Genomic DNA, 15201 nt, shown 5'->3' with positions numbered 1-15201 from the left:
GGCATGATGCCAGAGTAACTCAGCAAGTTAGGCAGTATCTAAGGAGGGGAATAAACAGTTAATGTTTCGGGCTGAGGCCTTTCATCAGTGAACATCACCATCCTTTATCCTTCTCAAATCAATCGAGAACGTGTTCCTCCAACACTGCTTGTCTGCATAGACTCTTCACTCAATTTACAAAATTTCGCCCTCATTCTAACTTTAAGGTACTCTTTGAAGCCACCCCGCCCCGTTGTCCAAGTTGTTGCCCAACTGCCCTCAACGAGACTTCCTTTTGAGTCAATTTGAATGAGACTGTGCACTACTCGAGAATACTATTAAAAGGAACTATGTGCACGAAAAAATATTACATAGTTCTATCTTAGATTATAGCATACAGTTGTATTTTTCTTACAAATAAATGGATGCGTGTTATACTAAAACGTTGAGGTGAACGCCTCGGCCCTGCTGGCTCGCTGGGTGCCAGCGGTTGTTAGGGACCCGCCCAGCACGTGCCGGCCAGTCGGCCGGACAGAGCCGCTTTCGCACATGCGCCGTTGCAGGGTCGTTTCGATTCCCGAGTGTCCAGCCTTTCCCCGCAGCGCATGCGCGTACTCGGTGCGCGATGTCGAGGGTGGGCTGAGTCGGGGAGGGCTGTTCGGTTGGTGTGAGCGGAGCCGGTGTTATGGGAAGGCTGAAGGCGGCCCGGGTGTATCGCAGGACAGTGCTGCTACCCACTATGTTGACGTTCGGTGTGATCGTGGCGTCGGGCGGGCTGTTGCTGATGATCCAGAAGGGCATGCTGGCTGAGGTGGACACCATGAGTAGCCATACATACGGAGCCAGGAGCCGGTCCCGCAGCAGCACCAACTCCAGGCCCAGCTCCGGTGGCAGTCAGGATTGGAAGGGGGGAGAGGATCCGGATTACCAGGTGGGAAGCTCATCAGAGGAGACCACCATTAGTTAATATAAGACGGTTCCGACTGCTGGCGGTCGCTGTTTGTCAGACACAGGGCCATCTTGAAGTCGCTGTTAGGAGTTACTTTTCTCTTAAACCCACCCTATGTGTGCGGCCTGAATCACAGCAACGCAATCCAGAATTTCTAAAAACAAATAATTAAAACAAAGCAAAAGCGCAAATTAATAGATGCTGTACAAATAATAGATATATGAAATAGCTGAAAGAATCTTTAACTTTTAAAGGCGATTTGCTTTCTGGATAATTTTGCGCAACTTTCCCGACAATCTTGGATTTTTTTCCCCATGTGTATAGGGAGCAATCCTATTTGCAAGTTGCCAAAGTCTGCCTTTAACCTCACCTAGTACAGTTTGACTGTCAAGCTCCTCTGTGATTGTACAGTATGTTTTTCCTCCGGTTTGCCTGCCGCAGTACCATGAGTTATTCAATTGTAGCAAGTAAGTTTTCTTTAATATGATGAATGTATTTTGATTTTGGGATGTTTCCTAATAACCGTTGAAAATTGCAAGCAATGAACTTACCGGAAATTACTTGTTAGTAATTTACTGAGAAAGTTGTTAACTTGTTAACTGAGTAAACCACAATACAGAAATCCACAAGATTTCTTTTGTTTTTGAAAAAATAATTTTTCAGAATTTTTTCAACTTGTTTGGAAACAATCAGCATTATGTCGCTTGGTTTCTTGCAAGTGCTGGAATAGAATTTGTGGTCAGTGTTTACATTGTGTGGTCTACCATAACTTTAGTGTTCTTGCTGAAGTGCTGAAGAATGATATAGCAATTTTAACACTACTTGCCATAGTAATTGTGATGCCAGCTATTATTAGTAAATAACTTTTTACTTTTTACTAATAATTTATCTAATTGTGTCAAATGGGATGGAATGTTGATTTAGAGAAAGATGGACCAAACATGGGCAAATGGCTTAGCTTGGTCAGTGTGGACCAGTTGGTCCAAAGGCTCCATTTTATACTGTATGACTCCTCTGTGCAGCTGTAATTTTATGTGTTTTTATGTATCTGGTGTTTTAGTTAGAGTAAATCATGCTGAATATTGTTTTGGTGAATGCTTTGCAAGTATTGGTGACCATGATATTTTGCATTAAATTGTGCCAGGTGGCAGCTGGAGATTGTTGCAATTCTTTGTGATTTTTCCAATAATCTTTGCTATTTATCTGAAGAGTGGATTACATATCACATTTGTGAAGGGGGAAATAATGTTTTCAGGCTGATGACCTTTCATCAGAACTGGGAAAAAGTGTGTAATAATTTGGTTTAAAAAATTGGCAAAGTTAATCCAAACAAGAATGAGGTAATGTACATCAGGAAGTCAAATTCTAGTAGGACATATACTGTAGAATAAATAACAGCAACTGCGGAAGAATTGATGTGCAGAGAGACCATAAAATATAGGGGCAGAATTAGGGCATTTGGCTCACTGACCATGCTCCACTGTTGCGTCATGACTAACATATTATCCCTCTCAACTCCATTTTTCGGCCATGGTCTTTGACACCATTATAATCAAAAATCTATCAACCTCCACTTTAAATATATCCACTTGGTCTCCACAGCCGTCTGTGGCAATGCATTCCAAAGATTCACTACCTATAGAACTTCCTCATCATGAGCAAGTTCATAGCTCCTGAAAATGATGACATGGGTGGAGAGGTTAGTAAAAAGGGAGATTGGAATGACCTAGTTGTTCATAGCATTAGTTAGACTGAACTTGGAATATTGTGTACAATTCTGATTGTCAAACTACAAAAAATAATGTGAAACCTATAGAGAGAGAGAATGTAAAGAAAAGATTTATAAGGAATCTGATGACGGGTCTCTGCTTGAAACATTGACTATTTACTCTTTTTCATTGATGATGCCTGGCCTGCTGTGTTCCTCCAGCATTTTGTGTGTGTTACTTGGATTTCCAGCATCTGCAGATTTTCTCATGTTTGAGATTCATCGGTTTGTTGTCTTGAATGAAGAGCTAATGTTTTGAGGAGAGTTTAGATTTGCCTAGTTTATTCTCACTGGGACATAGACTGAGGGATGACCTTTTCTCATTCAAAGTGAGAGAGAACTTTAAAAGAGATCTAAGGAGTGTACCTTTTTCAGAGGGTGGTGGTTATCTTAAACTGTCAGAGAAGAAGGCTAAAGTAAGTATAACTAGAAGGCATTAGGACAGCTATTTAGATAAGAAGGATACTGGACTAAGGCTTTATGGAAGTCATTTACTAGGAAATTGCCATTTTAATTCCACTTCACATTCCCACACTGATATGACTGTCCAATACCACCTCCAATACTAGGTCAGCCAAATGAAAATTAGAGGAATAACACTTGTTATTTTCCAACCTGGCAGCATGCATGACATCAAATTATCAAACTTCCAGTAACTGCTCCCTCTGACCCTTTCCTCTTTTTTTTTCTCTCTCCTGAGCCCTGTTCTTAATATTACTGTGGGTTACTAATAAAGTACCATCTTCTGGAAAAATGAGAACTTTTATTTAACAACCGCTATGTTTCTACAGTGCCATGTTTCTAGATCTTTCTGTCATTCCTGCGCATGCTCAGAACTCTCTCCAATCATGTTCTTACATGTTATATCACCACATCTTTATTTCCTTAAAAAGAAAAACAGTTAGCAGCATTGACCAGAGCAAATACATAATTTAACATATCTTCTCTCTGGGGGTGGTTTATGAACATGAATGAGTAGACCTTTGAAGTGGTTCAACACACTATTCTTGTGTTTCATTGTTATTTCCATGTTTTGTCTGGTCTGCACCAGCTAACTGAAACTCTGAAATTGGCTCATTCTTGAGCTCTTTGCAATTTCTTCTTAACACTGCTCCTTCTGTTTGGACCATGTATGATCTGGGTTGTACTTCAAGTACTAGCTTTCTGTGTCCATGTGTTCATTTTGTCTTGTATCCTTTCTTCATCTCCTTGGTGCAGTTCAGGTAATGGACGAGAACATCTGTCAAACTATGTTTTCTGCTTTGCTTTGTGTTCATCTTTCCAACTTTTCACTTGTTCACCTCCCTCTGTTCTCAGAAGGCTCTCATCTATTGGCAGATTGGATCTCAAACGGTGTCCCATCAAGAGCTGAGCAGGTGAAAATCCCTATACCCTGGACACTGTTTTGGCCAATGCTGCCGCCCACAGCGTTCACATAGCTTTTTTCTCTTAGATGACGTCTTGTTCTCTGTCAGTTTTGTTGTCTTTTTTTTATTTTTTCTGATATGTTTCTGTTTCCTCACAGCATTTATGTTGCAGCTGTCAATGAAAAGTTCTTTAGCCTGTGACATCACGTTTTCTGAAGCTTTGCAGAGCATCAAAGCTTTTTCCAATTCTAAGTCTTGTTCTCTTAATAGTCTTTCTTTCAGACCAATATCCAAAATGCCACAAACAATTTTGTCTTTAATGAGAGAGTCTGTCAGTTCTCCAAACTCGCATGTTTTACTCTAGTGTCTCAAGTCAGTAACATTGATCAATAGTTTCACCATCTCTTTGCGTACGTGTAAAACAAAAAATCTGTGTCATTTGCACGTCACATTATGCTTCGGTATACAAAATGCTTCAAATTTGTCCATTATCGATTTTAACTTTAAATTATCTCCATTCTCAAAAATAAAATGGTTATATACCTCAATTGCATCGTCACCTATTACGTGGAGTAGAAGCGCAGCTTTCATTTTTTCCGTTTTTCCATCCGCATAGATCATCAATAAATACAATTCAAAACATTGCTTAAATTTTCTCCAGTTCTCAGCTACGTTCCCAGACAATTGAAGTGTTGGTGGAGGCTGCAAACCTTCTATTTGTAAAACTGTTAGCAAACACCAGAACAGTTCAAACTCTGTTTTTCAGAAAATTACCTTTGATTCTCCCATGTTAGGAAATGTATTATTCTTCCAAACCGATTTCTGACACCATGTTGTGTTCTTTATTATTGCTGTGGGTTACTAATAAAGAATCTTCTTCTGGAAGAATTAGAACTTTTATTTAGCAACAAACATCATGTTTTTACAGTGCCATGTTTCTAGATCTTTCTATCGTTCCTGCGCATGCTCAGAACTCTCTCTAATCATGTTCTTACATGTCACATCACCAGAAGCCCCTTCATCTATCTATTGCCACCCACTCCTCCCCTCCCCACCCCTCCCCCTAAATTCCATGCTCCACTCTCCTTTCCTATACCAAGACTGGTTTAGAAAGGCATCATTAGTGTAGGTGTGAAAGATGGGCCAGTTCCTGTGCTGCGCTATTCTATCTTCTGTTAGAGCAGGTGTTGTAAATGGAATTAGTGCAGTTGGGCATCATACTTGGTAAGAATGAGATGAGCTGAAAGGGCCTGTTATTGCACTGAAAAGTTGTGTTCTCATTCATCTCTTCTATTACCCTGAAGACAAATTGTCTAAGATTAACAAATCCTCACCCAAACCACACTACAATATCAAGCTCTTTCACCGGTAATCAGCATTTTTTCAAATGTGTGAAATGTTGGAAATGATACTGCTTTATTGTCCTTCCCTGATGGCACATAAAGGATGGTATGGATATCCACTTCAGCCTGGCTGGTCATTCAACTAGCTGATAGTCCTATACATCTCTTCTCCATCAGATATTCTGCCAAAAACATTGTTGTCATCAGTGAATTTCTCGATGGAGTTTGAGCTGTGCCAAGCCACAGAGTGAAATAACAGCAATATAAAGTCATTATTTAGGTCATCCTAGTAAATATCAAAATAAAGAAATGGGGGTACACTGAAGGAGGAAATGTAAATGTAAATTGATTATTTTATCCTGATCTTGTTCATGTGGATAAATTGTCAATAGTTAAGAGATAGTTTAGCGAGTATTGGAGATGTAGAAGGCACCTCTAGGTATGCAAATTGTGAGACTGCAGTTTTTGGACATCATCCAGTGCCCACATTTGTTGTCATCGGTGATTTGTGGGGTCGATGTCAGAACCCAGAAGTTGAGGCCTGATAGCTGGAGCCATGACTCCTAGAGTCCACTGGACAAGTCCAAGACCCAAAGTCTGAAATCCGTGAGCCTATTGGAGGTTGGAGGCAGCCTGTCCTGCAGTTGGAGGACTATGTGTGGGTGTTGATGGGATAAAGGAATGGGACTTGTTTTGCTGCTGTTGTTTTGTGCTTGTTGTGTTCTGTGTTGCTCTGATGAGCATTGTGGGTGTTGGCGCTAGTGTGTCAAGCAGGCTGTCCCTAGCACATCCTTGGGTTGTGTTGGTTGTACATACAAATTGCATATTTCACTATATTTTGATGTACATTTGATAAATGAAACTGAAGGACATATGTTCTAGCAACTTTATTGAATTCCTTTTGAAGTAACAGATAGGGTAGACATTGTGTACTGTTGTTACAGTAAATGTATTATGATTACAACGTGATTTCTGTGGATTCTGTTACCTGTCCTGCATATCCAAATCTTCTGAGTGCAAATGAGACAAAAATAAAACAAGACAATGCTGCATGCTCAGTAGGTTCAGTAATTTCTATAGAAAGGTGTTATGAGTGATGAGCAGACCTGATGGACAATGGGGTAAAGAGTTAACCATCCCCCCCCCCCCCTTGAGAACCATGAACTATTACTGTTGCTATGCTGATCATGAGAAAGAGAGACGAAAAACAAGCAAGAACATCGGCGACAGATAAGAGAGAGGGGGAAATTGCTGATTAACCGTATTGTGACTCCTTTTTTGAATTATTTACTGTTTTGCTGCAAGGACAATAGTTTGCTCATAAACATTCCTCGGTGGACTGAAGGAGTGGCCTTATTTGATGGACACAATCATTCAGGAGTGATGGATAGCTGAGTCCCCGTGAGAGGGATAAAAGACAGGTCTGGAGAGACACCCTCCAGACACACCAGTGGACACTGATTGAGTGTTGGAACCCACAAGAAAGGTGGGGGCTTCGAAGACCGAACCAGGTGGTCAGTCATTAAGGCTATCAGTGTAAAAGCAGGGCCGGTGGGGACTTGTGTGTGTGTCCACTCATGCCAGAGTGACGAGTCCACCACAGAATGGTCTAGCAGAAGGACAGAGAGGTCATAATTGAATGACCACACTGATACGATGGATTAAGAAAGCAAAGGAAGATTTGTCTGCCTGACTGTAGCTGTTACATCTCTCTCGCTTGCGCGCTCTCTCTCTCTCTCTCTCTCTCTCTCTCTCTCTCTCTCTCGATTACAATACAACAGCTATAACTACATCAGCATTCATGAACTGAACTTTATACTTTTCTATGACAATTTATTTACCCCTAGACATCGATAGAGCTTGTTTATTATTGATTATTATTATTCCTACACTTTTAGGTTTATTACTGCTAACTGATTTTATATGTATATTTGCATTATTGATATGGTTTTGCTTATTTTTATTAATAAACACCTTTAGTATAGTACCACCAGACTCCCAAAGAATTCTTCTTTCTCTGCTGGTTAGACACCCAGTTACGGGGTACGTAATAAAGGATTTAATAATGTCTGTAGCTGAAATTTAATGTTTGAGACCTTTTGTCAGAACTGTTAAAGAAATTGAGTTGCTTTTCAGTAGCAGAGGTGGGGAGAAAGAGTGAAACAAAGTCATTATCTCTGTGGTCATACCAAATGAATTGATTTGATCTTTAGAATTCGATTTTTAGATTTGATTTAGAACTGGTACATTACTAATACCAGAATTTTGGCTATGCAGGGCAGACTATACTATGGAAAAAGGAAAATTGAACCAGTTTCGTAGATGTCTATCTGAAATGGCCAGTTTTGATACTGACAGAAAGAAAGATTGTTATTTGAAATTGCAGAGTTCTTTTATTAATCCACTTGGCTGCAATATGATCAATGGAAGATGAGGTTTTCGGCAAGCTTGAGCTTGTTTCAACAGTGTAGGAGGCTGCAGACAAGTCAGAGCAGGATGGAGAATTAATGTGGACGGAAATTAGAAAGCAGTTTTACTCCTGTATAATCAATGTCAGTCCTCCGCAAATAGAAATGTGCAATCTGCTTTTTTTTGCTCCAATATAGGAGAAATCCTGTGAGCATCAAATTCAATTTTGAGAAAGGGCAAGTGAATCAAGTGGATGGTGAAAAAGAAAAAGGTGAACTACAAATGAGGATTGCAAATCCTGTAGTTGCATGGGAAATTGCTGTGAGGTGTGAAATTGTTGGTGGGGCCGAAGAATGAAGTAATTTACCTTAAACGCTGGAAGGAATGTGTCTGGTGGTAATCTTGCTTGAGCTGGCAGAAATTGTAAAGGATAATTTGTTGAATGAGGAAAATGGTGAGGTGGAAGGGTGGACCAGGGGAACTTTTCTTGGTGTCCAGGAGGAAGATCTGGTGAAGGTTGCAGAAATGTAGGAAATAAGTGAGATACATTCAAGGGGTCAGTCAAGTATGGTGGGGGGATAGCTACAGTTCAAGGTGAAGGAAGAAATTTCATAGTGGAAATTCAGAAACTGAGGCAGGTGGAGGAATTGGGCAGCTGAATCGCTAGGAGTTAAAGTTGACATGATGTGACCTCTAAAATCACTGCTTGTATCTATTTCCACACACAATTTGAACAGTGGAATCTTGAAATGCTATTCAAATGTAGCACCCTGATGAAGATTTTACTGCTAATGTTGTAGGTTATTTCATTTAATGGCTTTCTGTAGAAACAGTGTGTTCTGCTGGTAGTGTTTGGGTTACCATTCAAGATGAGGGGTTGTGATGTTCATGCTTAGGAATGTCATGTGATCCAATCAGGATGGTGGAATAGGGAAAAGGTTCTAGAGAACGCTGGGTGGAGAGGTTTTGTGACGGACTCTGAGGTGGTTCAAGATCTTTTTTGGTGGAAGATGGAGAGAGAAAAAGCTCGAGGGAACTGGCCATAGGAATTGATCGAAAGGGAATGTGCAATTTGATGGAGTCCAAGAGCTGGAATCATACTGGTGATCAGTGAATAGGAGTTGGCACTTTGAGTCCATCAGACACATCAGCTTTTGGAAGATTTGAGCTCCAACCTGTGCACATTTGACTTTTAATTATGATGGCCCTTTTGTTTTTTTCTTTTCTTTGATAATGCTTTGGTTAAGTTAACATTCATAAATACAGTGGCATGCAAAAGTTTGGGCACCCTGGTCAAAATTTATTACTGTGAATAGCTAAACGATTAAAAGATGGCCTGATTTCCAAAAGGCATAAAGTTAAAGATGACACGTTTCTTTAATATTTTGAGCAATATTGCTTTTTTATTTCCATCTTTTACAGTGTCAAAATAACAAAAAAGGAAAAGGGCCCGAAGCAGAAGTTTGGGCACCCTGCATGGTCAGTATTTAGTAAAACCCGCTTTGGCAAGCATCACAGCTTGTAAACACTTTCTTTACCCAGCTAAGAGTCTTTCAATTGTTTGGGGGATTTTCACCCATCCTTCCTTGCAAAAGGCTTCTAGTTCTGTGAGATTTTTGGGCTGTCTTGCACACACTACTCTTTTGAGGTCTATTCATAGATTTTCAGTGATGTTTAGGTCAGGGGACTGTGAGGGCCATGGCAAAATCTTCAGCTTGTGCCTCCTGAGATAGTCCATTGTGGATTTTGAGGCGTGCTTAGGATCATTATCTTGTTGTAGAAGCCATCCTCTTTTCATCTTTCAGCTTTTATTTTACAGACGGTATGATGTTTGCTTCCAGAATTTGCTGGTATTTAATTGAATTCTTTCTTCCCTCTACCATTGAAACGTTCCCCTTGCCACTGGCTGCAACACAAGCCCAAAGCAAGATTGATCCACCCCCATGCTTAACAGTTGGAGAGGTGTTCTTTTCATGAAATTCTTCACCCTTTTCCCTCCAAACATAGCTTTGCTTATTGCGGTGAAAAAGTTCTATTTTAACTTCATCAGTTCACAGGATTTGTTTCCAAAATGCATCAGGCTTGTGTAGATGTTCCTTTGCAAACTTCTGATGCTGAATTTTGTGGTGAGGGCGCAGGGAAGATTTTCTTCTGATGACTCTTCCATGAAGGTCATATTTGTGCAGGTGTCGCTGCACAGTAGAACAGTGCACCACCACTCCAGAGTCTGCTAAATCTTCCTGAAGGTCTTTTGCAGTCAAACAGAGGTTTCGATTTACCTTTCTAGCAATCCTACGAGCAGTTCTCTCAGTTTTCTTGGTCTTCCAGACATCAACTTGACCTCCACCGTTCCTGTTAACTGCCATTTCTTAATTACATTACGAACTGAGGAAACGGCTACCTGAAAGCGTTTTGCCACCTTATAGCCTTCTGCTTTGTGGGCATAATTTATTTTAATTTTTAGAGTGCTAGGCAGCTGCTTAGAGGAGCCTATGGCTGCTGATTGTTGGGATAAATTTTGAGGAGTCAGGGTACTTATAAAGCTTTGAAATTTGCATCACCTGGCCTTTCCTAACGATGACTGTGAACAAGCCATAGCCCTAACAAGCCAATTAAGGTCTGAGACCTTGGTAAAAGTTACCTGAGAGCTCAATCTCTTGGGGTGCCGAAACTTTTGCATGGTGCTCCTTTCCTTTTTTTCACTCTAAAATTGTACAATACAAAAATAATAATACACTAATCTTGCTTAAAATGTTGAAAAGAATGTTTCATCTTTAACTTTATAACTTCTGGAGATCAGTTTATCTTTTACTCGCTTAGCTTTTCATAATAACAGAAATTTTGACTGGGGTGCCTAAATTTTGCATGCCACTGTATACATTATAATTGTATGCGGTGTACAGTCTGTTATTTCTTGCCGACGGGCAATTGCATGGGGGCAATAATTACACAGTATTCACACAAATCGGGGTTCTGGTGGGCAAGACATCCCAACCTCTAGTTTGGTAGGACCCAAGTCATAGCAACCCTAGATGTACGGTGCTTGAGAAAGGCGGTTTTCTCATTGAGGGGTGTATCGCCGGTTTGGGGGGCGGGGTGTTATGTGGTGACCCACTTCCCAGCGCACTCGAGCCGGCTCACAAAGTGGCGCGTGCCGGCGTTGAGGCCGGTCCCAAAGAGGGCGCCAAGCCTGCTTCACCAGCAAGGGGAAAAGCCCGCGAGTGGAACGGGACTGTGAATACGCACCTCCTATATCATTCCCGCCCGGCGAGGGTGGGAACAGGAAGGCTTTAAGTGAGGCCGTGAAGTTTGAATAAACCTCTTTTGCAACTGCAGCTCACTGACTACGTGTCGTTATTTCAGCGCTGCGTGTAGCATACCGCTACAATTGGTGACCCCGACGGCCCAAACGATATTTGGACTGGAGATGAATGACGTCGCATCTGTTCACGCAGTTTCGTTAAAACTGCCAAGCTTCTGGACGCTGTGACCTCACCTATGGTTCCAGCAAGCAGAAGCCCAATTCCACATTCGGCAGATAACCTCGGATGCCACACGTTACTACTACGTGGTGAGCTCCCTTGACCAGGAGACAGCCGCCCAGGTTGAGGAGTTCATACAGTCGCCCCCGGAGGACAGCAAATACACAGAATTCAAAGCCCTGCTCATAAGGACTTTAGGACTCTCACGGCGCGAGCCAGCTGCCCGCTTACTGCACCTGCACGGTTTGGGGGACAGGCCACCATCGGCTTTGCTGAACGAGATGCTGTCCCCGGCCGGAGGGCACAAGCCCTGCCTCATGTTTGAGCAGGCGTTCCTGGAGCAGCTGCCCGAGGACATACGCCTGCTACTGTCCAACGTGGATTTCAGCAACTCCCGGAAGGTGGCGGCCCGGGCAGACGTGCTGTGGAAAGCCAAGAAGGAGAGTGGGGCATCCGTCGCACAGATCACCAGGCCACGCTCCCAGCAGCAGACCAGCCCAGGCCCAGCCGCAGAGCCCACTAACCCCAGAGGTCAGAGTGAGGAGACCAACAAACAATGGTGCTTCTACCACCAATGGTGGGGCACAGGAGCCCGCCGCTGTAGCCCGCCCTGCAAGTTCCTGGGAAACGCCAGGGCCAGCCGCCGCTAATGGCTACAGTGGCTGGCCATCAGGATAGCCTCCTGTATGTCTGGGACAAGCAGTTGGGACGCCGCTTTTTGGTTGATACCGGAGCAGAGATCAGTGTCTGACCTCCGATGACTTACGACACCTGCAATAGAGAACCGAGTCCCACCCTGAGGGCTGCGAATGGCAGCACAGTAAGGACCTACGGTACCCGTACGGTGCGGCTACAGTTCAGCTCCAGCCAGTTCATGTGGGACTTCACACTGGCCGCCGTAGCCCAACCACTCCTGGGAGCGGATTTTTTGCGAGCTCACAGCCTACTGGTCGACCTGCCAAGGAAGAGACTGGTCCACACCGAGACCTTTCAAACGTTCTCCCTGAGCGAAGCCCAGTTACAGGCCCCACACTTAGACCCCATCATGCTGTCCGACAACGACTTCACCAGAGTCCTGGCGGATTTCCCATCGGTTCTGGCGCTGCAGTTCACGGCAGCCATGCCCAGACATGGCGTACAGCACCACATCCCGACACAAGGACCACCCCTCCACGCCCGTGCTCAAAGGCTTCCCCCGGACAAGCTCCGACTGGCGAAGGAGGAGTTCAAGAGGATGGAGGAATTGGGGATCATACAGCGGTCTGACAGCCCCCCCCCACCTGCACATGGCACCCAAAGCAACAGGGGGCTGGAGACCATGTGGTAACTGCTGCAGGCTGAATGAGGCTACAACACCGGACCGCTATCCTGTGCCACACATTCAGGACTTTGCAGCAAATCTGCATGGCGCACGGATCTTCTCCAAGGTAGACCTCGTCCGGGGATACTATCAAATCCCAATCCATCCGGATGACGTCCCCAAAACGGCACTCATCACCCCGTTCGGCCTTTTCAAGTTCGTCCGCATGCCGTTTGGCATAAAGGATGCAGCACAGACGTTTCAGCGGTTAATGGATGCGGTGGGACGCGACCTGGACTTCGCTTTCATCTATTTGGATGACATCCTCATAGCCAGCAGTAGTCGTCAGGAGCATCTGTCCCACCTCCGTCAACTCTATGCCTGACTGAGTGAATACGGCCTAACAATCAACCCGGCCAAATGCCAGTTCAGGCTCGACACCATCGACTTCCTGGGCCACAGGATTACAAAAGATGGGGCAACCCCTCTGCCCGCCAGGGTAGACACGGTCTACCATTTCTCCCAACCCAGGGGTCAGCAACCTTTACCACTGAAAGAGCCACTTGGACCCGTTTCCCACAGAAAAGAAAACACTGGGAGCCGCAAAACCCGTTTGACATTTAAAATGAAATAACACTGCATACAACGTTTTGTTTTGCCTTTATGCTATGTATAAACAAACTATAATGTGTTGCATTTATGAAATTGATGAACTCCTGCAGAGAAAACAAAATTACATTTCTGCATGCAACAAAAACATTTTGAACTCAGAAAAAAAGACGTTGGGTTGAAGGTTACTTTTAAGTAAAATACTCAACGTCTATTTGAGTCCTCCTTGTATTTATGAAAAACGCCAAACTTAAATTTGCCGCCAGCAGCAAAAATAACATCAGCCAGCTGTCAACCTGAAAAATAAAAGGACTATTTCACTGAACAATGAAAACATATTCATATACGTAAAATAATAGGCAATTAAAATATTTATCATACTTGGTCAGGTTGACTCACACCTGACAATGCAGTCGTATTCAGTAGGGATGGATCGATGCTTAGGGGAGTGACCGGGAAGGATAATGTGTTTTTTTCCTCACAGAAGCGTTTCCCAAACGATGTTTGCATTGCGATGATTGCAGAATGTAAATACTCCGAACTTATCATGTCGTGACCTTGTTTGAACTCTCTCAAATTGGGGAAGTGAGACAATGTGCTTTTCTGTAAATCTCTGGCAAGCAACGTCAAGTTGCGCTCGAATGCCAAAACATCCTCCAACATGTGCAGGGCTGTACGTCCTTACCCCGTTGAAGAGCTGTGTTCAGCGTGTTCAGGTGCGCTGTCATGTCTACCATGAAGTGTAGCTTTTCCAGCCACTCTGGCTGTTCCAGCTCAGGAAAGGTGAGCCCTTTGCTGCCCAGGAAAGTTTTCACTTCTTCCAGACACGCGACAAAGCGTTTCAGCACCTTCCCTCTGGACAGCCAGCGATAAAAACACGTTGTAGCGGTGTGCTACACGCAGTCAGTAAACTGCAGTCAAAGATAGCTTTATTCGAACTAAACAGCCTTGCTTTTAAGCCTCCCTCAACCCGCCCCCCCATGGGCGCGGATGCTGCAAAAGACACGTACTCACAAACCCCCGTAGGCTATCTCCCTTAGCCTGAACGCTGGCTAATTGTGAGCCGGTTCGGATGTGTCAGGAAATGGGTCGCCACAACGTCTTATTTAGATTGTACAAGATCACCATAATCTTCAAATTTAGATTTACATTTCAAAAACTAACAAACTAACATAAAATACATTTTAATTAAATACTGACCATGTAGCGGTGTGCTACACGCAGCGCTAAAATTACGACACGGAGTCGGTAACTGCAGTCGAAGGAAAAAACTTTATTCGAAATCTTCAGCCTCACTTTTAAGCCTCCCTCAACCTGCCCCCCATGGCGCAGAGGCTCCAAAGCTCTGTGCTCGCAAACCCCCGTAGGCTATCTAATTTGTGAGTCGGTTCGGATGTGCCAGGAAAAGGGTCGCCACAACCAATTATTTCCCAAAGCAACAGGGAGCCGCAGCACAGACATAAAAGAGCCACATGTGGCTCTGGAGCCGCGGGTTGCCGACCCCCGTCCCAACCCAACACAATCAAAGGCTTTCAGGAATTCGTGGGTATGGTGAATTTTTACCACGGCTTCCTCCCTTCAGCAGCCCGAATCATGCCCGACTGTTCGCCCTGATGTCGGGTAAGGGCAAGGACATTACTTGGGACGAGGAGTCCGCCGCCGTTTTCATTGAAGCCTTGGCAAACACCACAATGCTAGTGCACCCCAGAACAGATGTCCCTACGGCCCTCACAGTGGACGCATCTAACACGGCAGTCGGTGGGGTGCTGGAACAACTTATCGAGGGTCACTGGCAACCCCTGGCGTTTTTCAGCAAATACCTACGACCACCCGAGCTCAAATACAGTACTTTCGACTGGGAACTGTTGGCGCTATACCTGGCAATCCGGCATTTCAGGAACTTCTTAGAAGGTAGGCCCTTCACTGTGTTCACGGACCACAAACCTCTTACCTTTGCGTTCACAAAAGCATTCGACCCCTGGTCCTCCTGCCAGC

At 43.8% G+C, this 15201-nt stretch overlaps 1 protein-coding gene across 1 annotated transcript in view; it reads left to right on the top strand.

The window, feature by feature from the left end:
• Positions 1-592: 592 nt before the first annotated feature.
• Positions 593-15201, top strand: part of chst14 (carbohydrate (N-acetylgalactosamine 4-0) sulfotransferase 14) — a 34890-nt gene continuing 20281 nt past the window's right edge. The window contains exon 1 of the mRNA XM_059989243.1: positions 593-910. Coding sequence (XP_059845226.1) covers positions 665-910 — 246 coding nt within the window. The 5' untranslated portion in view covers positions 593-664. The remainder of the gene's footprint in view (positions 911-15201) is intronic.

This window comes from Hypanus sabinus, chromosome 14 (genome assembly GCF_030144855.1).
Source record: "Hypanus sabinus isolate sHypSab1 chromosome 14, sHypSab1.hap1, whole genome shotgun sequence".
Lineage (NCBI taxonomy): Eukaryota > Metazoa > Chordata > Chondrichthyes > Myliobatiformes > Dasyatidae > Hypanus > Hypanus sabinus.
Note: the sequence above shows the minus strand (reverse complement) of the source record. Positions and strands in the feature narration are given on the sequence as shown.